At 31.7% G+C, this 27,989-nt stretch overlaps 1 protein-coding gene and 1 long non-coding RNA gene across 4 annotated transcripts; one reads left to right on the plus strand and one right to left on the minus strand.

Annotated features, from left to right (window-relative positions):
* The first annotated feature begins 525 nt into the window (after positions 1–525).
* On the plus strand, positions 526–27,559 carry LOC115889183 (MFS-type transporter SLC18B1-like). 3 transcript variants are annotated; one of them, XM_030909138.1, is made up of 8 exons: positions 526–804; positions 13,762–13,931; positions 16,912–17,059; positions 18,571–18,754; positions 19,677–19,983; positions 22,155–22,250; positions 23,364–23,672; positions 26,268–27,559. In XM_030909138.1, exons 1-8 carry the CDS (start codon positions 697–699, stop codon positions 26,467–26,469), a joined length of 1,524 nt encoding a protein of 507 aa, XP_030764998.1. In that variant the 5' UTR covers positions 526–696; the 3' UTR covers positions 26,470–27,559. The 3 variants fall into 3 exon arrangements, with proteins under 3 accessions (XP_030764998.1, XP_030764997.1, XP_030764996.1); XM_030909137.1 differs by lacking the exon at positions 526–804 and adding an exon at positions 4,563–4,948; XM_030909136.1 differs by lacking the exon at positions 526–804 and adding an exon at positions 6,568–6,705.
* LOC115889185 lies at positions 15,742–16,340 on the minus strand. Its single transcript, XR_004051395.1, has 2 exons — positions 16,226–16,340; positions 15,742–16,172 (listed from the first exon to the last, which is right to left on the minus strand). It is a non-coding gene; the product is annotated as an uncharacterized LOC115889185 (long non-coding RNA).
* Positions 27,560–27,989: the final 430 nt, after the last annotated feature.

Below are 27,989 nucleotides of genomic sequence, written 5' to 3' on the forward strand. Positions count from 1 at the left end.
CAGAATTGAAAACTTATTAAATTTTGCTCATCCAGATATCGTTTTTTCAATGTAACGGTAGTATTGTACAAATGTATTTCAGATAATGTATGATATAATATGATGTTAAAAAAATGGCAAATTATGGACAACTTTTGAATTAAAGAGCATAAACATTATTTAAAGAAAATGCAAATAACAGTTACCAAAAAAAACTGTACACGCTATAATAACTACATATTCTAAGTATTCATTAATTTTTGTTGTTTTTACCAAAATATTTAGAGCATATCTTAGGAGACTTTAAACGTCTAATAAATTTAAACAAATACTTTAAATTTATCTATAGTACTATAACACTATAATCAATTCTAGTATCATATGAATTAATTTCTATTTCACACTATAAAGAAAAAAATGTGCTCCTTAATTTAAGACTTGATTGAATGTGCCAGCAGTCAATTTATCATCCGTCATTAAGATAAGAATTGAACTTGTATGAAAATATCTTGGAAGCCTTTGGCCTCACTAATCCCAAGTTGTTTCTCTACCATCCTCAACAACACAAGATATATTTATATTAATATTAAAACATATCAGCATTTTCTAAAACATTAAAACAAACATAGTATTTAACACTTTATTATAAGAAGTTTTAGTTTAGTGCGTTTGGTATGACGAAGTTTTGAGAAGAAATAAGGGTTTGATATAGTGAGAATGTTTAATTTTACCAGAAAACAGTGGACGACGCTGGTAGTTATTGGAGCAGCGGACTTTTTTAACGCCCTGTGTGTAGGGTTGCAAGCTCCATTTTATCCATCAGAGGTAAGAAGTAGATATATATTATTATTGGGGTAGCCCAAAAAAAGTTTTATATAAATGTTGCATGGTTTATAAAGGTGCATATCTTAAAAATATTTTGTTGCATACAGGGTGTTTAAAAAAATAAATAATAGAGTTCAAAAAAGTAATAATAGAGTAATATTAAAGTAATGCCATTTCTCAATTTCTTTAAATGCAACTGCAATGTCTAATATTTTTTTACATACAGAATAGAAATTTTGTGTTTAAAGTGTTCCTAAATTTTTAACGCTTTCGCAGATATTCCCGGTATTGCATTATGGCTCTTTCTTTCTCAATGGTAAAATATAAGGCAAAAATTCATGAATAATAAATAATGATACTTGGAATATGTTAAAAACCGTTAAAAAATTTGAAACATTTTAAATACATTTTTTGTAATTCTGCATCTTAATGTAAAGTAATATACAAAGCATTTCATTAAAAAAAAACAAGCAAAATTTATCTTATATTTTAACAATTTTGACATTAATCTTTGTACATCTTAAACATTTTACGGTTAAGATATTTCGGATCGAAAACAATCTTTTTGTGCATGAAAAAGTTCATTTTTATGTATAAAAGACGTGTATCAAATTTTATAAAAATATCAAAACATCAGAGTTATTATGAAAATTTTTTTTAGAAAATTTTACCACCCTGTATCTCAAAAGCTAAGATATTTAGGACATACATTCATAGTAGGACATTCATATGAAGTTTTTTTTATAATGGGTCCATTAATCACCCCCTTAAATAATAGCATGTCATTAAGGAACACCCTGTTCAACCAAACCAAAAGCTTTTTAACTCTTTCTATAATTAGTGTTAATTTTTGACAAGCTTTATGTCAATTTATCATCGATCAAAATTATCGACGATTTGCCATTCCCCAGCTGTCATTGACGCCGTTTTTTTCCACCATGCGGTATAATATTCAATACAAAAAGATGATGCAATCGACAATAGTTGCTCATAATTGCAAATCAAATTGAGAAAAATATATAAAAACCTTGATAAAGTACTAACTAGAGATCGTCCACCTTACAGTACTAGGGTCAGAAATTTCCAACTAAGCGAAACAAGAATTAAAAAAAGATATTTTTGTTGAGCCACAAATCCAAAATATCCCTTGAAAAAAATCTTGGAATGGTTTTTTGCCTGGTGGTCACTAATTTCTTATGAAATAAAAAAGCTGATGCATATGTTAGGTAAGGTTAGGTTAGGTTACTGGATTTAAGGATCCTTTTTGATCCTTCACTCGGAGGCTTTGTGTCCATTGCGATACCCCTGTTATTATTGTACCAAACCTTCCTCTCATTCTTACTTTGCGTTAAAGCACTTCCAGCTCTCTGCAGAGCTCTAAAGTTTTAAAGCTTTGGTTTTCCAGTGCCGGACAGTGGTACATCAGGTACTCTATGGTTTCTTCTTCCTCTTCGCATTCTCTGCAGTAGTCGTCGTTGGAAAACTTCAATCTCACGAGGTTTACCCCGTGGGGCAGTCTCCAGTTACGACACCTACAATTAAGCTTGATTTTCATGCATCCGTTGTCCGACGATACGATGATACGATATTAATTTTATTAGTTGAATTTAAAAGCTTCGATTGGTTAACCGTTTCTAACCAATCGAAGTCTTTAAATTTAACCAATAAAATTAATATCGTATCATCGTATCGTCGGATAACGGATGCATGAAAATCAAGCTTTATACGTACTGGGCTCTTTTTGTGTTCTAAGAGTCATTTTTTCCACTGACCTCAGTCTTCGAGCTCTTTGGCCTTGATGGTAGTTTCTATAGCTTCCTTCAGTGTATTGATCATCACAAGTGGTGGGTTATCTGCCACGGCCTCTCCACTGACCCCTTTTTGGCAAGCCTGTCCTCTTCTTTGTTGCCCACCACATTGCTGTGGCCTGACACCCAGCACAAGGTCTTGACGCAGCCAGGACAGTGTTTCTCGGCAGTCCATCACAGATTTCGATCTCCCTGTTTGCATGGTGATGCTTCTTAAAGCGAAACAGCTGTCAGAGTATATCACGATATCTCTCATTTGTCTATTAGCGATTTTTCCTCGTATACAACTAGCCGCTTCCTTTATAGCGTAAACCTCTGCTTGTAGAACATTGCAGTTATCCGATAGCCTTCGGAAGTCTAGTTCCTCTGAGAAGACGCCTACGGCCTGTGCTTCCTGAAGTATCGGAATAGAAAGCAGTCGTCACGGAAGCATCTGTGTAAACTGCTATCTGTTGAGTGTTCATTACTAGGTTGCTTTCCCACTCTTCTCTTGTCGGGATGCGAATACTCTTCTTTTCTCCAAAGTCATGTCTGAGCATATAGTCCGTTTTCTGGTCTAGCAGATGTGGACTCGTGTTCGCCATGATTTTCTCTATAGCTGGCAATATCCTCGAGTGACCGTAGTTGGTCTGGTTCTGCAGCAGGGATTTCCTTAATATTAGGGCACCCTCAGCTAGGGTTGCCAACTTTCAAAATAAAAAATAGAGGATGAGAAGGTAAAAAGAGACACAGGCGAAACATTTTTTTGAAACTTCGCCCAAAGAAACTTGTTAAAATAAAACAAACCATTTTCAACAATTTTTTTCTCAAAACAAAAGTTAACAGTAAGTAAACGTAAAATAGTTAAACATAAACTTCCACAAATATTTCTTGTACATAAATATTTCTTTATTTTCGTTTCTGTTCAAATGAGTGGGAGTAGCGAAAGAGATACATTAACAATTTTTAAAACACTGTGGCGGTAGACAAATATTTTTTAAATTTTGAGTTTGGTATGTAAAAAAGAGGACTTTTTCAATACGTGAGAGAAAAGAGGATAGTGAGATCAAAATTCTTCACGAACCAGTCGATTGCTGGGCCAGAATTACTTCTAGCGCAGCTTACGCCGCTGTGTCGTTCCTTGCTCCAGTTTATACTTACCACTTACTTATCCACTCAGGAACGCCAGAGCAAGATCTTTATCTACCTACCCCACACTCAGAGTTCGTTAAGAGCTCGAACACACTGACGGCCAGGTCGCAACGACCAGCCAACGGCCAGGGACGCTAGTGTGCGTTGTATCATTTGATTTAATGGTAATACGTATCTCAGTGACCAAGCTGCGGCCGCTTGGGCGTGGACGTTAGTACGCGTTGTATCATTTGATTGGTGGTCGTTGGCTGGCCGCTGCGACCTGGCCGTCAGTGTGTTCGAGCCCTAAAAGTTCAATATTATACAACTCGAAAAAAATGCGCAATCGCCTGCACATTTATAAATGTTTATTTTAAACAATAAGACTGACAATGTAATTTGTATACTTGTTTTGTATTCTCTTCTGTTTGTTTACTTTACCTTTCTCTACAAATTGTAAACATTTTTGACAATAAAGGCATATATTTATTTTACTACTGGCTCCAGAAGCTGTTCACAAAAGGATTTCAAAAAGAACCCGCATTTAAGTATCTAATTTTTCTAATTCATTAAAAATAAAATTATAAAAACTTTGTTCATGAAAACTACCACTAAGTTTTTTATTTATAGTTATTTTTGTATTTAGCACCCTAAAATTTACTAAGAAATGTTTTTTTGCAACATGATAGCACCAATAAACTAAAATTTGTTGGCCAATAATATTAGAAAAAAATGTTTTCATTATTTTTTTCGATTAATTGGGTTATTTATATCTGTACTCGGAATAGTACTTTTTATATTATTTGAAGATGTGAAAAACAACACTATGTTCGGTTATTTATATAAAATCGCTGATTATATTCTGGAAAAATCCATATTATCATCCATAATTAAATTACCGTTATCGCAAGAAACTTATAATCAAAGTTGTTTGACAAAAATAACCATATCGACTTTGTCTTTAGCCGGATTCTCAAGAAATCGTGTTGAAAAAGTGTATAGGTTAGAAACTATAAAAGCCGGTCAAAGAAAACATTATATTTATAGAAACAAGCCAGTGTGGTCTGTGATATTAACAATTTTATTCAAAAGCAAGTCGAGTTGAAGATAGTGATATTATGGTTCAATTTACTAAGAGACAGAGACTTACGTTATTTGTGATAGGATTTGCCGACTTTTTCAATGCGCTCTGTGTGTCATTGCAAGCTCCTTTTTATCCTTCCGAGGTAAGAGATAAATTAACATTGGTTACTATTCATAATTAATTGAAATATTTTAATATAATATTTGTTGTGAACTAAGAACAACATTTCAAAGCTATTGAGTAAGTAAAAAGAACTTTATACAAAGTTAGTTTTAATTTTGAAGACAAACTAATAGTTATTTTTTATACGAGACGATAAAATGGTATTCTATCGTCGACCGAAAAGATTTCGGAAGACGATTATGCCATTTTATCGTCGTGTATAAAACAATATTTTTTTTCCATCGCGAGTTACATTTAAAAAAATATTCAGAAATTATTATTTCAAGGAATTTATTACGAGTAGAAAAGATATTGTGCTGGATTGGCGTTGGTTTCTATGTAATTTGACAAATAAATAAAGCTGTCTCTTTAGTTGTCAGTTTTGAGTCAATATTTTTTAATTCTCTTTCGTGTCGATTGCTGATTGAATTGGAGTCAGAAATGGCTCAAAACGAAATAAGTAAATTACCAACAGATATTCAGGCCGAGGCGACAAACGCTATATCCAAACTACTTCCATTTAAATCCCGAATAACTTATGAAAAGGAATACAAAAATTTTCAAAAATGGAAGCAATTAAAAAACGTGCGAGAAGAAATAAAGTTTTTAACCTATCCTCGCTGTTAAACTGTCATTTAATCTACCCTTGCGGTTAAAGTACTATTTTATCTACTATTTTTGATAGATATAAGGCAATTTGACAGTTGCTATGGAAAAAAAATTATTAAACTGACATAAAGTACCATCGATAACTCGATATATAATTACGTACAAGATCTTAAAATTAAAAAAAAAAACTTGTGGCGTTTGAAACAAAAATAGCATATTTGTTCTATTTGGAGTAAAATAGTTATTTGTGTAACTAGTGCAGCAAAAAGGATATACCTATTTGTGGCACGACACCTTTTTGACTGCGTATCTAGATGCAATCGTGCTGAACGCATCAAATATGCTTTTTGCCTTTTGCACATGTTGCACACAACATTTTTTCTACGGTGGAATTGAAATTCTTATTTAAATGTTTATTAAAATGTTTTTACAGTAATTCACAAAATACTATTACCACTAACAATGACACTATAAAAAAATATTATTTTTTAATAACTTTAAAAATTGCATGCTATATATAAAAAAAAATTTAATTATTTTTCAATGGGGCATGCTAAAAATGACTGAAGAATGGTTGTGCATGACGAATTATTAACTTCAATATGTGTACTAAGTTTTATAAGAGTCAACTTAATAGAAATAGTGGCAGAAAGATGATTTGCAAATTTCGAAATACACAAGTTTACTAAAAACTTGTATAAATATGTTGTTGTGTTGTCCACTAAGGCAGATTAGGTAATGTCGCTGCAAAAATACCAAAGTCGATATCGTACAAGTGACCATGTGCATCTGCAACTGCGCAACTCAAAGTTATCTACGTCGTTTTCGAAATTTAATCGAAAAATTCCAGTTTTATGAGTCCGTCGATTAGATTTTATAGGCCTCTTCTCTCTGATCGTGACGAAATATTTTGGCTGCGATTGGGACAATATGCAAAATCAGTGTCGTATGGAGTCGGTTTCAAAGAGAGCATATTATTATTACATGTGTGAGCGTGGGTGCATATAGTGATCATAGAAAATGGCCGGTTTTACTAGAAGTCAAGTTTTTACCTTGATAGTTATCGGTATTGCTGATTTTTTTAACGCTCTGTGTTTTGCGCTGCAATCGCCTTTTTATCCGGCTGAGGTAAGAATTTCATCAGAATAAATTATATGAATTACATGATGCAATAAATTAAAACAGTTATATTTTATCAACAAATATATAGGTAGTTTCTTCTATCACATAAGTGAAAAAAATTTGATCTTGGTCTTGAGGAAATCTTGTACAAAAAAAGCAGGATCAAGGCCAGAGTCTCGCTTATCACAAACACTAGAAATGTACTATGTTCGATATACAGGGTGTTCCATAATGATATGCCAATATTGGAGGAATACTTACGTACTAAACGTTTTAATTTTTGAGATATAGGGTGGTAAATATTTCAGAAAAAAAAATTACAATATGTTATACTATACCGGGTGCGTCTCAAAAGTGGCTCACAACTATAACTTTTTTATTTTTTCAGATAAAAAACGAGGTTTGGTACATATATGACGTAAATTGGGATTAATTGACGTATTCAATTGTTTTTAGTCACTTCCTGTTTCACCAGAAATGACTACAACTTTTGATTTTTAAATGGCACACTCTGTATTTTTTTACTTTATTTGATAGAAAATGACACTCTGAATAGAATGACATATCATATGTCAACTTTTGACATTTTCCTTTAAAAAAATATTATTTTAAATTTCAATCTAGAGTGCCATGGTTGTGTTAAAAACACTAAGTGTTATTCAAGGAGTCTTGGAAAAATAGATTTGATCGTTCAATGTTTTTGTGTCTTGTCCTGGTCGGTTGAAAGATGCACAAATGGTATTTTTAATCATGTCTCAATTTTTTTCAAATGGAACGAGGGTGGCTCATTAAGTACATACATATTTGGATGCTTTTTTCCAGCATTTTTTACGAATAATTTGGTACCACACACTTGCTATTTCGAGTCAAATTATCGTTATGAACCGCATGTTACAAATGTCAAAAGTTGACATATGATATGTCATTCTATTCAGGGTGCCATTTTCTATTGAATAAATTAAAAAAGTTGTTGTCATATACGGTGAAACAGGAAGTGACTAAAAACAATTGAATACGTCAATCAATCCCAATTTGTGTCATATACTAACATACCAAATCTCGTTTTTATCTAAAAATAAAAAAAATATAGGGGTGAATACTTTTGAGACGCACCCTGGTATATAATGTTGTTATACTATTCTATAATATATCTTTGTGAAATTTGGTCTTTCCTTGTAAGGAGCATTTTCTTATGTACTCGGTAGGCTAACTGAGAATGGACGCCGCTTTTTTAAAAGCGTATTACCCCCCAAATGAAATGATATATGTCAAACTCGCACAAAAAATGTTGGTTGTTTTTTAGACACACATATTCTTGGTTATACAGTTTTTGGTGAGTGTGATATATCATTTCATATGGGAGGTAATGAGCTTTTAAAAAATGAAATATAAAATCCATGTTTTGTATTGTCTATTTATCCAAAATCAAAAAATATGTTATTAACCAATTTTCCACCTGCAGGAAATAATTTTATGAGGCTTCCCGATAGGTGTTATAAGACGTATGCTTACGTGTCTTAAACTTCATTCAGATCCTCGCAATTAGTGAAATAAATTAGTGTTTTTAATTACACTTTATATTTTTAGTTTGATCATTCACAATGTCTAGAAAACACAGCTTATGGTAATCAGTTGTATCCATAAAGAAAACCTAATATTTAGCTTATAAATCAATAAACTTTGATTTTTTAACCACATTTCTCTTGAAGGACGATAATCTAAGGCCAAAATGACATTCCTCGCAAATTTTGAAGTATAATTAGTGGAAAAGTTAAAAGTTTGGTAACTTTTTCCAGTAATTGAAAATTCCTACCACTAATTTTAACGTTCTGAATACTTACATTCAAATTAGAAGAACAAACTTCTACGCTAATTGAAACTACTAATTTATTCCACTAATTGCGAGGTTCTGAATGAAGTTTTATATCCTATAAATAATGCAGAAATAAGCACGAAGTAAAAAATCACTTATCAAATTAAAAAAAACCTAACCAAACCAAACTAAAATTTACCAAAAATAATAGCAAATTATTTTTAATGAGTAAAAATTGACACAATTAAATAATCCTTGTTGTTCTAAAGTTGAGATATCATTAATTTTCTATTTTTTGATCTTTTAATCGACATTTTCTAGAATTTAGTTTGCTTAAAACTAATAAACGGAAATGAATCCTTATCAAGAAATGAACAGACAGCAGATATAGCGGACGCCTATACTTTTGAACTGTTTGACATCGCTCACTTTTATGATGCTCATTCGAATAAAAATACGTACGTAATGATCGAACAAACAAGAGTCATTAATTTAAATGATAGTAAACAAATAACGCATTACATTGACTAAATATGATCGTATTTACTATAATCAGAAATACTACAGTATAGTTAGACAAAGCAAAAACGAATTATAATACATATAGAATATGTTACCTGTGGTGACATTACACTCCCCATTCTGTGACGCTAAGGTGTAACATAGACAAAAATATTCTTTTAACCAGTGTTGCTTTTGGACTAAGTTAACCAAATTTACATTTTTTCAATTAGATATAACTTCCTTGTATCTATGAGCCCAAGCACCAAATCTGAATTATCCTTGATAGAGAAGAACATTCCTGAAGATTCCTACAACAAGAAATAAATATATTATATACTATAAATATTGTCTTTTATATTTTGCCATATAGAGATTTTGGACATATAGGATTTGCAAAAATAGTAGATAACTTTTAAACACTATTGTTTTTTGAAGCATTCTTCACAAAGAGAAATGCCTTTTTGCATCGGTTGGAAACAATTCTGAAAGCAGATATACACTCGCTTATTTGTACCTTCAAAATTACGTTTTTGAAGGCCCTGACTGCATTTTCAGGAGACTGGAACCTTTGAGAACGCAAGTGTTATTTAAAAGTGCTTTTTACTAGACCATCATATCCTATAGTATTAAGTGATGTGATGGCGTAATTCTGATAGCGGATTCGTGTTCAGCATCGAAAAATACTATAGGATATGATGGTCTGGTAAAAAGCATAGACCACTTTTTATTTTTTGGTGAACCTGTTCTTGGATCGTAGTTAAGACTAATCCGTCTACGTTTAAATTTTTCATACCAATGAGAAATTGTCGACTGATGTGGTGTGTTATTACCGTAAACAGAAACCAATTCGGTAAGGCATTTTTGCTGAGACAACTTGTAAAAATTGTAAAAAATTATTGCGCAAAACAGCTTTAAACGAATTGCTCTAAAATTTTGGCGTTAAGTTAACTAAAGATGACAGTTAATTTTGACATTTGATATATAGAAATAAGTGCAAGTATTTTGACTGGTAGTATAATTTAACGAAAATTCGAAATTTTTTAAAAACAATTTTGGATTTTTTTTTTAGTTTTTAGTTAAAAAACATAATTTCTTGATAATATGGCAACATAGGTATTAGATTAAATTTACAAAAAAGAAAATCCAGAAAAGATCCAGTAGTTCTCCAAATTTTAGCAAAAAATCATTTTTTTGGAAATTTTCAAAGTAAAATAACTCCGTTATTTTGGACTTATTTGAAAAACGATAAAGAGAAAATATGTTTCATTCCTCGAGATCTATCACCCCTTAAAATACTTGCACTTATTTCTGGGACACCCAGTATATTAACATGTGTAAAATATAAAAGACAACTCTCTTACTAAACATCCTATCAATCTTATAAAGATAAAATTAAATCGCCACTACTGGTAATTAAACATTTTATTAATCAATTTTAAATGCCCTAATTTTGAATGTGATAATATATTCGACAAAATGCGTTGTTTTAAAAATAATCCTAATTAGTCTATATCATATCTGACTCTAAAAGTCGCAGTTAAACCAAAAAATTAATGACTCTTTATAAGCACCGTACGATTAAATAAAAACGACGCCACAGTAAGCTTAGAAATGTGATTTCACTTCGAGTTTCCTATATTGGCTATATCTAATAGCTGAAGCTTTTGACAGTGATATTGACAGAGTTTCATGGTTTATTTGGGAACTTTGTCAAACATTAAAATAGTTATCACTACAGTTGTAACGTCACTGCATTCTATATGTTTATTTTAAATGAAGTTACTAATTGCAGTAATCATCTGTAATCATAACAAGAATTTATATTAGCAAAATGATAATTTTTAATCAATTAACATTTGACTTAATATATTATAAATAATAGTAGTAAGTAGTACAGTATTTGAAAATATTTTTATTATCGATAGTCTCGTAAGGCAGAAGTTCAATATTCAATAATAGCTTATTGCGAAACATGTTATTTTATTCATTTAAACCAACATTAAATTGATTTTCGTATTAGAAACAATGCTATACACAATTATCTACTTTATACCGCATTAACCAAAAAAATATATATCGGGTATACAGGGTTGTTCACCACATACGACGTGAAGTATTGTAGCTAAACGATTAGATTTTTACAAATTATAAGTTTTAGGTTCGTTGAAGGACTATTAGAGCTACAATTTAAAAATATTTTTTTTAAGATACAGAGTGTCCCAAATAAGTAAAAAATAATATAGTTGTATTTTTTTTAAATGGAACACCCTGTACATTATTTTATTTTTAGATTCTACGATTGAAATAAAGGTTAATTTGATTAAGGTTTATCATACTTAAACCGTTTTTGAAATTTTTTGAATTTTGTGAAATTGCAATAAACAATATAAAGCTTCATTTCTCCAAGGGTATCAAAGTTTTTATCCTAAATATTTACTGAAGATCATTTATTGACCAGATATTGTGTTGCAATAATAAAAATTATACTACCTTATACAGAGTGTCCAAAAAAAATATATTAAATAATTACTAGCTTTAAACGGCAATAACTTGTTTAATTTAAATGGAGCACCCTGTATAATTTACGTAAATCAGATGTACAATTTAATTGTCTATCAAATTGTATTATACCATTTTTTACCTATCTGTTCAAGTTTTCGTAGAAAATGCATTTTCTTATAATTTAGACTTTATTTATCACTGTACCCATGGAATATTGACATTTTAGATTTTTTTAAAGCAACATATGGTACAAAATGTACAGGTGGTAAAAATAATAATATTGCAAGCCCATTTGTACAAAAAGAAAACTATTTAAATCATTGTAAAATAATATACCAATTAAATATACCTCCATTATTTCCGCCCAAAAATTATATTATACATATTCTGTAGATAAAATTAGGTATAAAGTTATATTATGTCTAAATTTATGTCCTAAAATGTGTTTTCGAGATACACGATGTAGAAGTTTCATTTTTACTTGTTTTTATGACCACCCTCTATATTATTATTTGATCGCGTAACTGTAACGTAAAAATAATATAATAATTAATAATTATTAATAATCTCTGTCCTTTATCAGAGGTTTTGGATGGGCAAGTATCTCTGCGCCCTTAAGAACTAGCCACCACTGCATGATAATGGTAAATGAAAAACAAGCCCAAACTTATTCTAAAGTAGCAATTAACAGGCTTTAATAATAGACCATCCATTAAAGCTCTATTGGTTCCAACAAATATTTGCATTTCAATTGATAACACAGAAAAATATAGAGTAAAGGTTTTGTTTGGTTTATAATTATTTAGTTATTTCTGGTAGTAGTTAGAGTGATCGTTCACGTTGTAGTGGTTCTTTTTTCTCAGTTTCGAAAATGATTTTAAACTTCAAAAAAATGGCTAAAAGCCAGACATCGACCATAATAGCTATGATTATTAGTAATTTTGCTAGCGGTGTATGTTGTTCTTTACAGGCACCGTTTTATCCCGATATGGTGAGTACAAGAACCTAAATTGTTGTATAATTTCAATATAAGTATTTAAAATCATATGGAGCAAAAATGGTATATATTTGTGGATGGTACTAAATGCTAGTCATCATACCTTTCGAGCATTATTTAAAAAAACTTTAGTAAAACGCGCCAAGGTTAGAAGTATTTTGGTGTAATGGTGAACTAGTGTTTTATTTTGCCTCATCTAGATTGCTGAAAATTTGTATTTTTATGTAAATATTTTCAAATTATCATTTTTTTCCAAAATTAGTCGAGTAAACGGATGTAGCTATTTATTACTTTAAATGTCAAATTTGACAGATACTATATAGATAGCAAGAGGTTTATTTTTATATAATTTTTAATTCAACTCAAAGTAAAAAATAATGTCGATATTTGATCTGGACATTATCTGTACTTAACAATGTATATGCAATTAAAATGTTCTAGATTGAAAATACATACATAATTACTCGCTGACGAGTATTTGACACGCATCAGAAAATGGTCACAAAAGGCGTTTTCTTTCATGAGCTTTTCTCTGACTGAAAAGCCCGATACGTGATGTTATCTGCCTACCGCACTCCGGACATTCAAAAATCTCATTGCTTTGTTGCCTCTTTACTTTTTGGTTCTTGCTGTTAACTGAGTTTACAATTCTTCTCCATCGGGTTCTATTTTGAGCTGCTTCTTCCCGCTCATTCTGCATGTTAATCCCCTTTAAGTTTTCGTGGAAAATGTCTTTGTAACTTTTGAGTCGTCCACCCGACCTCCTCTTACCATCTATAAGCTCACCGTAAAGCAGAGATTTTGGTATGCGATTTTCTTGCATTCTGCATACGTGACCAGCCCATCTTAAGCGGGATTTTGTAACCATGACTTCAATACTCTCGCAGTCAGCTTTTTCAAGGACCGCTATGTTTGAGACATGAAGGAACCATCGGATTCTTAAGAGTTGTCTAAGGTGTCTCTGTTGCAACTTGTCATGCGTTCATGTGTCGGCGGTACGGCACCCAGGTTTCGCTCCCATATAGCATGGTGAGGATTATAATTGCTCGGTACACTGCATGTTTCGTTTTTGTACTCAAGTGATGATTGTAGAAAACCTTGTCTTTTAATTTCCAAAATGCTCTTGAGATGCTGCTAATCCTGTGCTGAGAGATTGAAAATAACATTTCTGGAAAATACACCCAATATTATGTTATTAAGTTTTATTCTTATTTGTATGTGTAAAACTGTTTATTTGTTGTTCTAGGCTGAGAAGAAAGGATGTACAGCGACGGAGTACGGTCTAGTATTTGGAATTTTCGAATTTGTAGTATTTATCGTTAGCCCCTTTTATGGCCAGCATCTTAATAGGATAGGACCAAAACTAACATTTAATGGTGGCATATACACAACGGGAATATGTGCTATTTTATTTGGGTAAGTAAAAAAGCTACAATAATACAAGGAGGAGATTCTTATGCCGCGTCCAGACCAAGCAGTCAAAACAACGACAAGACCATTGCCTGGAAACTTATATGGTGAAATTTTGATAAAATAATTTAGTACTCACTAAAAACACGGTATATCGCTAGTGGTAGGAAAAATAATTTTTAGAGGTTACTAGTTTATTTGGTTGCCTGTGATATGCATATACAGGGTGTTTCCTAATTAATCTAAAAAATAAAAAATCGTTAGAAAACGGCTTAAGGCGGGCCCTTAATAAGTATATTTATTTTTTTATTGGCAACCGTTTGATGAACAAGAAAAACTCAAAAGATCAATTTTGTTGAAAAAGGATGGCCTGTCAAGAAAAAAATATATTTTCTTTAAAAAAGCAGTAGTGTACCATTTATGTTAAGCAAAATATCGATTTTTTTTTAATTTTTAACACCCTGTAGATCAGAAAGGAAGTACTTCAGACCAAATGGTTATATAAAAATTGTTTTAAGAACACATGAGGAATCACACCACAATTTTTTAGACTAATTATAACACACCCTGTATATTGTCAACTAGACAATGATTGTTGATAAATCAAAAAATACCTTTTCTGTGAAAAAAGCCCGATTTTCGCAGGAAAAATTTTGGTTTTTATTGAATTTGGGTCTGCGTCTGCAAATACCGGTATGTTTTTTAATATTCTATCTATCTAAATTTTAAATATCATAGTCAGAAATAGTTTTATTATTTATTAACTGTAAAAATGGTATACTTATAAGTTTTATCAAATATTGTGATTTACTTTCTACCTTGTAGTCAAAATTGATATTTAATAAACTGTAAAATATATATATATTCTTATGTTTTATTAAAGTTACTCTGATATACTAATATATTAGTGTAACCAGAGAGTAACTTTAAAACTAAATCCTTTGAAATCAAATATAAACATAAAAAATATTTACAGCAGAAAAGGCGAAGGCGCTGGGTTAAACGTAGTCTCTACTAAGAACACGGAGGGGCGCTTTGACCCAAAATTTTACTATTAAGTTTCATATCTATCTTAATAGAAGATTATTTTCTTTATCTATGGACAAGACAGAAACATTCATCTATACGACAAAGTTGTGACAAATCCAATAAATTTATGCGACATTTTTGTCTCATTTTGGTTTTGTTTCAAAATTCGGAGACATTTCAATGTTCCGCCTCGAGTCGGTAAAGATCAAAGCGTCTATGTTTTGTTCGTATAGTTTACGACAAGTTGTCGGCGCAGTGTGGATGACGTGTGTTGCCAACAGTGTAGGAGACCCAGGGGCCTTATTCTGTAAGTATTTTACCGATCGATTCGGTAGAATTTCTTCGGTTGTGACGACATTTTCGATTCGGTAGCGCGTAAAGCTAGTCCGTAGCTCCGAACCGAACGGAAACCCTACCGAATCCTCGGTTCGCGTACCGAAAGCTCTAATCGTCTTGGTAACTAATAATAATTATTCTATTCAACAATACATTTTTCTGTCAGGGGTTTGACAGTTTCAAAAAAAGGCTAGAATTTGCGTGCTATTGCAAAGGTTTTGTTTACGAAACACTCGGAAGTATAGTATTAATAAAACAATAGATTTAAAGTGTTAAATAAAGTGAAAATTTGTGATGTTTGTCAGGGATATGAATCTAATCAGCGCAGAGGTTGGTGAACAGGCTAAGAAGAGCACCAAACATATACATACTTTCGTTTTATTAACATGTTGTGTTTTATTTATATTGTGATTATTTATTAAGGGATTTTTTTAATTTAGAATAAATACAATTAAATTTTAACACAAGTTTTAATATAAAGTAATTCTAAAAAAGTTGTTCTAAACATAAACATTATATTAAACAAAATTGAATAAAAAATTTCACTCCTTCTCCAACCCACATCTTCACGACATTTTGTAGCAAAAGAAAAAAATGAATTATTAATCATATATCATATTTTTATAAAAAATGTATATTTTACGCTTCTGTACACTATGCATATTTTAAAAGTATATTTGTTTATCAGATTCACATCTTCATAGTATTCGCAATGGCATGGCAGTTGCTGTATTCTCAACAGCAACTGCCTTGCCTTTCCTATATTACCAAAGAAGATTCAACAGCGAGCATTCTTCTTTTTTCTGTAAAATTTTCAAGTACTTGTATAAAGCGAAGCGAGACTTCTCTCTGCTGCATAGTCATACGGATTCCCTTCGGTGCCTAAAAGAATATTTAATTTTACTTACTCCTTCTGGAAAATAGATCTTATTTACCTGTAAATCTGTTATCACTCACTTATCCTGAAACCTTTAGAAAAAGTTGAACAGAAGCGTTATAAAAAGGTGAATTTGAACATATACAAAATTTGAAAGCGTCACTGTCACTATCACGTCCTACTGTCATGCTGAAATAATGTCTTTAATAGTATAAGTCTTTTATCTATGGTCATGCTCTAACCATGATTGTTTTTCGGTTGCTTCGAAACCGAACCGAACGGTTGCCGAACAGCGATACAGAATCGCAACGCGCGCTACTGAACGTAACATTCGACAACTCTATCGTTCGGTAGTGAACCGGATCGAATTTTCGGATCCGAAACCGAAAAAGATACAGAATAGGGTCCCAGTGAAATCACACATGGTTAATAAAACTCATTCGCAACAACTAAACTTTTGACTTTGTTGTATTTGTGTCCTTGCGGTGTGGACAATTTGTCTCAAGTTTGTCTTGTCAGAATTCCCCATTTTTTGTTGCAAGTTTGTCTTGTTTTTGTCTCAAAATCGTGTTTACTTTTTGTCGCTTTGGTCTGGACCCGGCATTAGGAATAATTAATTTCAATATTTTATATTATAGTAGATATGAGTGGCTTGAAAATCTTTTTATCTGCTAAGCATAAAGAAAGATATGCTTTCTACAGTAAATTATATGGCGAGATACTAATTTTCTTGTTTGTATTTAGACTTTTAGATAAAGTGGAAGGAAGATACGCGTTTATTAGTTTAAGTTTTATTATAAGAATCGTGGAAGCCATGGGAAATGCGGCTTTCTTGACGGCAAGTTTCGCTATAATCGCCAAAGAGTTTCCTGATAATGTCGCAACAACATTTGTAAGTATATAAAATTAAAGGTTTCAAATATATACCGAATTATGCATCAGTTTAAGGGTGCAAAATTTAAGAGTGTTTATTGGCCCTCCTATTGATTTTAGAAGAAACTTATAATGGAATTTTTTATAGTACTGGATTAGATAAGGCTACCTAACCACTAAGAAACTCTTCTGCTAAGCCGTTTTTAAATTATTTGCAAAATTAGGTTACAAATACCTTGTACAAGGGTAAAACGAAGATCAAGGGACATCGTCGAAATTTTTGTTGTAATATGAGGGAAAGATGTAATAATAACTTTTTTTTTAATATTTGTTAGTAGCCGAGGGATGTCCCACTGTTGGAATTACATGTACATTTTCTAGGCAGTCGTTGGCAGTCATTGGCATCAGTTGACTATAACTATATGGCAGATATAGGCAGTAAAATGATATTTTGGCAGTACATGTACATTTTTTACCCAAGTGAGACACCCCTCGTTGGTAGCTATTTCCTCAAAAGTATCACATCAAGTTTCGGGATTACCGAATAATACTTTTACCTGACACAAAATGCGTTACCCGGCAACACTTCGAATCTGAAGGAGGTGTAGTGTTGCCGGTATCGCATTGAGTGTCAGGCAAAAGTATTAGGTAATCCCGAAACATCGAGTTGTATTCAAAAGATTATATAACGAAATAAAGTACATATATCATTCTTATCTTAAACATTTTTATTATAATAATTATTAAGAACTGACGAGATGTTTTATAGAACTGACAGAAATGACTTCTGAATTAATATTTCAAAAAATGACAATTACAATATGGCCACCAAGCGATAATCACATAAATGATTATCACTTATTAATCACATCCTTCTATATAGGAAACATATACATAGAGTTGTACAATCTCTTTAATTGAATATTTCATGACACAAAAATATGTTTTAAACTTCAGTGCTTTAAAAATGTACCATGTATCATTATTGCAAAAGGTGCCCGGTGGCGTAGAGGTACAGGCTCTCGTCTACCAATCTCAAGGTGTGGGTTCGATTTCCGTGGGTACCTAGGTCGACTCAGCCTTAAATGAGTACTTGGGATTCACAATCCTGAGGTAATAATAGGCGGTTGAAGCGTAGTGCTAGCCACATTACCTTCCTTGTATACCGAACGGCTCTAGCATAGCAAGCTGTACCTTGCTACTCCCAAGGCGTTAAACGCTATATACGGGAGCTATTATTATATTATCATTATTGTATGGCAATATCATAAAGTTTAATAAATTACTGGTGGCCAGAGTGTTTTATCGTTGTAGAAGTTACTTTTATAAGGACCTAATTTTGCAAATAATTTAAAAACGGCTTAGAGGAAGAGTTTCGAAGTTGATCTAATCTCGTATCTGATCTAATCCAGTACTTTAAAGAGTTATAAGTTTCTTCTAAAATCAATACGGGAGCCAATAAACGACACCCTTATAATTTACATGGGATTAGGTAACGGTTAAAATTTATATTAATTTTTAATTTTAAAGGCGTCTTTGGAGACATTCTTCGGTCTGGGATTAATTGTGGGTCCCACCGTTGGAGGTGCTCTATACCAAGTGGGAGGATACACTCTACCATTTGCCGTCATGGGATCGGCATTGTTTGCCTCTGCTATATTAGCAGCCATAATTTTACCCAAACAAGAATCCAAACGTGATAAAGAACCTAGCCGTAAGTACAATTAAGAGAATTAAGAGATAAAGTTCGGATTTTTCATATTCCGATATTCCGGATGACTTTTTTAAAATTTTATAAACCACAGTCTTTTTTCTTCTTCTAAACTTAATCTACTACTAATTGCCAAATTATTTATTAACTGAAAATTTAAATATTTTCCAAAAATTTTTTTGAAAATTACAAAATTTTTTCTCACCAAACATTTCTTATAATTTAAAAATATTTCCACTTATTAAAGAGTATATTACGCTGTACTCTCGGGTCGCTCTCGGGGGTCGGGTAAAGTGGGTGTGTGGCCGAAAGAAATATATATTATATTTCAGAAATCTGCCTAAGGCTTAGGTTGACCTGTCGTGTTAAACCTCACCCAAAATTTCAAACACATGTACTTTGATTAAGGCTTGATTAAGGTTTGCAGAGCTTCAACATTTACCATAAAATAGTGAGCAATTTTTTATAAAACCATATAAATTACATATCACTGTAATCAGAAAACTTCAATCCATTTCCGTATTGTAATATTTTGTTTTACCATCAAGATCTTAAAAATAAAGAAGTTGTCTAAAAATGTCCTACAATACGGATATAGCATAATCCTTTATCTTTAATTTCCTTCTAAATTTATGTAAAAATACATAGCCAGTTTTATATAAAACGTTAAATGCCGAACGCTTATTTTGCTACTTTTTCGGACTAGTTAAATGGACTCTTAAGACTCACTCTGTATAGTTTATATAATAAAAATATACGCGGTAAAACGAGGAACTTCTGTACTCAAAAATACAAAAAATACTAAAATAAGAAATTGCTATTATTTACCTCATTCGTCGACTTTAACATTGACTACTTATTTTATTTAACATGAATTCATATTGGGGTGTTCAATATTTTATATGTTTTCTTTTTACTATTCCAGCATCAGTATTCAAGGCCCTAAAAGTACCAGGCATAGTGATAGCCTGTGCCAGCACAGCAGTGACCAGTACCTCGATAGGGTTTCTTCAGGCCACCATGGAACCACATCTCAGAGTCTTTCAGCTGAAGCCTTTCATTTTGGGGTTAATGTTCGTCATTAATGGAGGTGTTTACGCTATTACTGCACCGGGTTGGGGATGGTTATGTGATAACTTTATTCCTCCCAAGTTTGTCACGATAACCGGCAGTGTATTGGTTGCTGCTGGGTTTTGTTTGATTGGACCTGCACCGTTCTTTACTTTTCCTTTGTAAGTACTATAGAGTTGGGAAGTTTAGTTCACTTAAGTGATTTCCATTTTTTCGATCTCGTTCAGCAAAGTGAATCTACAGGGTGAGTCAAATTCGAGGCTTTTAAAGGGAAACACCCTTTTCTATAGACGAGGACTAATATGGGTGTCTGGAGCTCAATTTATATCAAAAACTGTTATCTGTTACCGTTTCGGATTTACGGGGTGTTTTTCAAAAATGTGCATTTTTAACAAATCGCTGTAACTTTTTTGCTATGGAAAATTTGGTATTTTTATGAAAACATTTTCAAAACACCTTTTTACGTATAATTTAATGGTTTAAGTATTTTTTTTTAATTAATAATTTAAAAATTATTAATAGAAAATTTAATTTTTTATATGGGACACCTTGTATTATATTATTAATTCATTGAAAAGAATATAAAATAACCTTTCCAAAAATATAGTATACTTGATATTTTGCTCAATTCCTCTTTGAGATATAGAATTTTTTAAAATTCGCCCACTTTGAATAAGTAGGCATTGAACGCCGCCGCCTGTAATGCAAAAAAATTCTAGCTGTGAGCAGCAATTGAAACGGAAATAATATATGTATGCAATGAGAGATGCAGAATTTTATAACAATTTAAACTATATTTAATAACATCAACATATTCAAACTATATCTAATAACAATAAAAATTAATAGCAAACCAAGATATGAGATTTTGTTACAAGCGTTCGGCATGTCGAACGTCTTCTGTTATGGACTGACGAGACTGTTTTTGAACATTTCTCGCGGAATTCATTAACTCAGTGGGGGTGAAAGATACCCTCGCATAACCGCTAAGTATTTCTAATTCTTGTCTATATTATACGCGCAATTTAAAAATAAGAACTTTTATTCTTCCACAAAGAAAAAAAAAATCTGGCGGCCTCGGCGGCTTACGGCTGGGATCTTGGTTAGCTATTCAATTATTCTCGAAATTGGCTGCAAACATTTGCTGATAACTTCAGCGTTCTGAGGCGATGCGATGCCTCGTCTTGCTGGAAAAATATGTTTTCGAGTTCCATTAGGGACAGATCATCAATAAGGGGTTCAAAGCCTACTAGTTAAAAGTGGCGAACATATAAAAATTCTGTATCTCGAATGGGACTTTAACAAAATATCAAGTGTGCTATATTTTTGGAAACGTAACTTTAAGTTCTTTTCACTTAATTAAAAATATACAGGGTGTCCTATATAAAAATCAACTTTTCTGTTGATAACTCTTTAATTATTAATTTTAAAAAAATAAAAAAACTTAAACCATTAAAATCTACGTAAAAAGGTGCTCTGAAAATGTTTTCACGAAAATACAAAATTTTCCATAGCAAAAAAGTTACAACAATTTGTTAAAAATGCACATTTTTGAAAAATACCCCGTAACTCATAAACAGTAACAGATATCGATGGGCGGTTTTCACCATTATCTTTTTGATAAAAATTGAGCTACAGACACCAATATTAGTTTTCGTCTGTCTCCTATAGAAAAGGGTGTTTCCCTTTAAAAGCGTCGAATTTGACCTACCCTGTACAGAAGACTAGTTCGTTTAATTCACTGAGTTGTAGTATTCGCATTTCGCATAGTGAAAGAATGGAAAGAATTAAAATAACTATAAATATCAAACAATATTTCAAAGTGATATAATGAGTATCGTTTAACATTTCCGATTAATTAATTGATAATTATTGATCAAAAATATTAAATTATTCTAGGACTACTAGGATAAATATAGGGTATTATTTTATTCATTGAGAACTGGTGTTTAGAAATAAAAAATATTTACGGTCACTGTATGTAAATAGATATTTCAAACAGAAGCTCTAATGGCAACAATTTAGCAGTCAGTAATCATTACTTGTCAATTATTTGAATCATTATATTACAATACATAATTGTATGTTAATTTAACACTAATAATATATCCCTAGAAAATAAATACATAGATTAAACGTTCATGTATTCACCACGATCATTTTTTTTATTTTTTTTTAAAGTATCTTTTCTTTTTTATTGTTTGACTTCTATTGCTATTTTGTTTGACGTATCTGTTATTTATAAATATAAATAATATACATTACCTCACATTCATACACTTAATATATTAATTATTATATTATTTACAGTAATGTTATACTATTTTTTTAGAACATTATGGGTATGCATTCTTGGATTGGTTTTGCACGGACTTGGCATGGCAGCTCAACTTGTAGCATCATTTGGCGATGCTTTAAGAACAGCAGTGTAAGTATTCCTCTTTTTCCATCGTAAAAAAAATATTTTTCACAGCAGATTAATAATATCAAATAAACAGAATGAAATTATAGTACGTAAATAATAACTGTTAATAGCTGTTATTCTAGTACATATTTTTGTGTTATTTAAGTACCTATATGTGTAGGCAAACTTCACTGAGCGATTTTCAAGCAAACAGTTTTATATTTTGCATTTAGAGGTAAAAAACAGTATGTAGCTTTCAGGCATTATTGTTTTTCAAAATATTCTTCACGAAAACCAATAATTCTGAAATCAGTTATTCCAATCGCTGGTTGGCTTCAATTGCGTTTTTGAAAGCGCTGACTGCATCTCCTGGGGACTGGAAACTTTGACCATACAATTCATTTTTAAATTTTGGAAAAGTATAGGGTCCTATCGAGGATAGTCCAACAATTCGACGTTTTCCTGCTTTAAAAACTCAATTGTTTTCGAGCTGTGTGGGAACCTGCATTGTCTTGATGGAGAATAATTCATCGATGAGAGTTGGTTTTTCGAAAGTCAGCAATTACTTCCGGCAAACAAATATATATGTATCAATAAGCAGTAACAGTTCTTTGATCTTGCAGAGGAATTGTTGCTACATGACTCACTTTTGAGACAAATGTTGCCACCTTTTTGGAAACACTTCGAGAACAGATAACTTTCATCGGTTTTGGTTTATCGCGGAACACCCAACCAGTCGATTGAACTTTATTTTTCGGTTCAAAAGAGTAAAGTACGCGCTGACAAGTCAGGGATTCTTCTGAGAACAGGGCCAATGTTGTATGTAAGCTGATCCAAGAAGATCGACATTTCGCATATCGTGTAATTGCAGCACAATGGTGCATTTCAAAGCCCTCAATTCAAAACATGTTACATGAAGAATTATCTGTAAAAAATTAGTTTCTAATCGGGAAGATTAAATTTCTTGATCTCGCCAAAACTATCAACGATTGTCATTTCCTAGCCATCTCTGACGTCTTTTTTCGATCGTACGGTATTTTATTGTTGAATATAATGATTTTGTATTAATGTCTAATTGAGTACGCAAACATCTATGTTGTTAAAAAATCAATTTAAAGTTTTTCTTCTATATTTCAGAGCTTATGATTTTCCAAACAACGTGGAAACTTTTGGACTTATATCCGGTCTCTGGACCAGCACCTTTGCATTAGGAGCTTTCCTAGGTCCTTCCATCAGTGGAATTCTCTACGATAGCGTTGGATTCGCCCATTCATCCCTATTTATCGTCGTGATACATCTTTTAGTTGGTTTAGTGACATCGATATACATTTGCGTATCCAAGAAACCCACACCCTACGTGGAAATCAAGGAAGAACAACTGCCTGAAAACGACATTAATCACTCGAATACCAAGTCTATCGCAAGTGTAATGGAGAGCATGAAGAGGTATGTATCTACATATATATATATATATATATATATATATATATATATATATATATATATATATATATATATATATATATATATATATATATATATATATATATATATATATATGAAATGATTATATGGATGACAGTGAAGTTGTTATATAGGGTGCTCCAATAATGTTGCGCAATTTATACAGGATGGTCCGAATTGTATTCGTGAAAGTTCGGCATCATATTCTGCAAATAAAACTCACAAGTTTACGAGAAAGATGTACCGGTTAAAACGGTAATAGACCAAGCTTAGAGAACAGTGCAGTCACTATCAGTAAAATAGATTCGTGATTTTATTAATTTTTATTCTTTTTCTTCTTAATTTTTATAAAAATTAGATCTCATTTATCTGGAAAAACGCTAAAAAAATAAAACTTATTTGGTATTTTTTGAACTTTTTGTATAAGTAGTTAATGTTATTTAAAATATTTATAGCACGCCCATGAATTGCTCAGTTGCTCCGTAGCTACAAAACAGATCGACGACCTGTATACAGGGTGGTCCGAACTGTATTTTGGAAACTTGGGCAGCATATTATGCAGATAAAAATAAGAAAAAAGTTCGTATAAATGTACAGGGTGGGTCAAATTCGACGCTTTTAAATGGAAACACCCTTTTCTATAGGAGATAGACGAAAACTAATATAATATCGGTGTCTGGAGCTCAATTTTCATCAAAAACATGATGGTAAAAACGCACATCAATATCTGTTACCGTTTTGGTGTTACGGGTGTTTTTCAAAAATGTGCATTTTAACAAATCGCTGTAACCTTTTGCTATGGAAAATTTTGTATATCTATGAAAACATTTCCAAAGCACCTTTACGTAGAATTTAATGGTGTAAGTATAATTTTTTAAAATTAATAATTTAAGAGTTATCAACAGAAGAATTGATATTTTATTTGGGACACACTCTATATTTCTAATTAACTGAAAAGATATTACTTTATATTTTGTTATAATCCTCTTCGAAATACGGAATTTTTAAAAAGTTCGCCACTTTTAACTAGTAGGCTTTGGACCCCTTATTGATGATATGCCCTTAATGGAACTCGAAAACATATTTTTTCCAGCAAGACGACGCACCGCCTCTGAACGCTGAAGTTATCAGCAAATTTTTCCAGCCAATTTCAAGAATAATTGACTAGCTAACCAATATCCCAGCCGTTGGCCGTAGAGGCCGCCTGACTTAGTGCCCATGGATCTAATCCTATGGATATATTTGCGGAAGAATAAAGGTCCCTTATTCTTCCGTATAATCTAGACAAGAATTAGAAATACTTAGCAGTTATGAGAGGGCATCTTTCACCCCCACTGAGTTAATGAATTCCGCGAGAAATGCTCAAAAACTGCCCCCTCTGTCCATAACAGAAGACGGTCGATATGTCGAACACCTGTAGCAAAATCTCATGTCTTGGTTTGCTATTTATTTTTATTGTTATTAGATATAGCTTAAATGTGTTGATGTTGGTTAAATATATTTTAAATGGTTATAAAATTCTGCATCTCTCATAGCAAATATTATTTCGTTTAATATTCGTTTTAATTAATGGTCACAGCTAGAATTTTTTTGCATTACAGCCGGTGCCGTTCAAAGCCTACTTATTTAAAGCGGGCGAATTTTTATATACTCTATATCTCGAAGAGGAATCGAGCAAAATATCAAGTGTGTTATATTTTTGGAAAGGTAATTTTAAATTATTTTCAATAAATTAAAAATATACATGGTGTCCCATATAAAAAATCAAATTTTCTATTGATAATTCTTAAATTATTAATTTTAAAAAAATTATACTTAAACTATTAATTTCTACGTAAAAAGGTGCTTTAGAAATATTTTCATAAAAATGCATAATTCTCCATAGCAAAAAAGTTACAGCGATTTGTTAAAAATGCATATTTTTGAAAAACACCCTGTAACTCCGAAACGGTAACAGATATCGATATGCGGTTTTCACCATCATGTTTTTGACAAAAATTGAGCTCCAGACACAGATATTAATTTTTGTCTATCTCCTAGAGAAAAGGGTGTTTCCATTTAAAAGCGTCGAATTTGACCCACCCTGTACATATGTCCTAAAATGCTTAGTTTCGCAGATACAGGGTGTAGAAGTTTCATTTTTATTTCGATTTTTCCAAATAATTTCTGAAGTACCGTCATTATTTGGATGAAAATTGGTGTCCGGAAGTTTTTTGACATGAGAAATTTGATTTTGATTTCAATATAACTCCTACTTGTAGAGGGCGCCACCTACATATTTTTAACTGGTTTGAACAGTAATAACTTTTCGTCCGTATCTGTATAAAACTATGGAGTAAAAAATATACATTTACGACATTTTTTAATTAATGTGTGCCCTTTTGTGTTCCCTTTAGATAACTAGAAACAGTGAACTAAAGTGAACTTAAATAAAATCTAGAGAACAAGTGACCAGAGTTCTAGTTATTTCGCACAAGACATATAAAGTTTTTTTCTTAGAATAGGTCCAAGAATCACCTCCTTAAATATTAGCATGTCATTAAGGACCACCCTGTATAATTTTGATTTCTTTTTCAGTATAAGATCTGTCGGCAACGGCATCTCAATCGAGAAAAGCAGACCGCCAGCCATGAACAGCCTGATTGCTTGCAACAGCTACACGAGCCAAGCTTGGAGCGAAAAGGACTCGCCCAGCGTGCTGTTGGGGCCCTACAGCCACAGCTACGGCGCTGTCAAAAGCAGGAGCGTACCTACGGCCTATCTACAGGGTGTATCATAAATAATGTTAATTAATAGATATTACTTATCTTAGGTCTCAAGTTAAATGCAAATAAAATGCAATTATCACTTTCATAATCCGACTTTATTTGAAATCGGAGATCTATGTCATCAAATAATTATGTTTTTTGTATATATACTTTTTTATGTCACGCGTTTGACACAATTTTTGATTGTTTTTTTTAAGTTTGAATGCTATTAGTTTAATTTTTATAGAGTAATAAAACTAAAGAGTTAGGACGAGTTGTTTATAAGTTTCCATTTTTATATGTAGTCCTTTATGTATGTATAAAATAGATAAGAAAGATTTTGACAGACGACATGGAAAAAATGACAGATAAAGGAATTTGCCTGTTTTTTAAAATGACAGATAATCGTCGAGGTCAGAGGTATCATCTCGTTACTCATATTACAAATATTACTATGTCAACCCACTAAAATTTGTACATCCTGTATAACCAAAGAAAAAAAAATAAGAAAACAAAATGCAGCGATATCAGATTTTAAATTTAGATTTTATTACCTGATTAAAAATCTTTTAATTTGTTATTTTCTTATTATCTTATTGTACTAAAATCATTTTTATACCTTTCCGTTCATTTTTCTTGTCTTTTTTGCCTTTTTTACGTTTTGTAATAATAAAATACCTTCATTTTTTTTGTAGTAAAGTTATATATAGACTAAAAGGTAGGTTTACGTCTGCATATAGATTTGTTATTAAGATACGAGAGTAATATGAATGCTTTAATATAATGTATCCATAAAACTTCCAAGTGTAAGAAAAGAATACAATAATTCAGTAGTGAGAAATACAATTTGGTCAAAATGTTTTTTGATCAAATGTGCTTTGAACTTTGAACGAAGACAGAAGAGCGTTTTTTTTTCAGAAGATTTTTTTAATTGTGAAACTATGAGCCCGGTTGATCATAAAACTGTTTGATTATATTGTATATATATTTGTGTAAATAATTTCTTTAAATAATATCATAAGGATATGGTAGGTACTGCTTTTATTTCATGTAGACCATGTTGCTTTGTAAGTTCAAATTATAGAATTAATAGAATTAAAGTTTTTAAAGAAGAAAACTTAATTTGTTACATACCTATTTCTCCTTTAGTAACTCCTCATCAATTTATGGTATTTAGTCCCATAAAAAATATTAATAAAGATCATCATTCATGTGATTAAAGATATTATTTTACTTTGATATTGTTGGTTGCATACGTATCAATACTTAAAAAAATAAAAACTGTTAAAAATATTTATTTAATAATATGAGTTATATTAAGTAATAGACGGAGAGCTGGCTACATAAAAAACCTTATCATCGTTACATGGCTAATTTTTCTTGTGAAGTATCCTTTTGTGTAGCCAATATGAAATAGTGCCAGCGCGACCCCGGGGCTTAAAGCGGGGGCGGCCAATCGAAAGGGTGAAATTTTGACACTAAAAATATTATAAGGTACACGAGTTATAATTGCCAAATAGCTTTTATTTATTATTAAGAAACGTGTAAAACT

The sequence above is a fragment of the Sitophilus oryzae genome, unplaced genomic scaffold (genome assembly GCF_002938485.1).
Source record: "Sitophilus oryzae breed Bouriz unplaced genomic scaffold, Soryzae_2.0 scaffold_811_pilon_pilon, whole genome shotgun sequence".
Lineage (NCBI taxonomy): Eukaryota > Metazoa > Arthropoda > Insecta > Coleoptera > Curculionidae > Sitophilus > Sitophilus oryzae.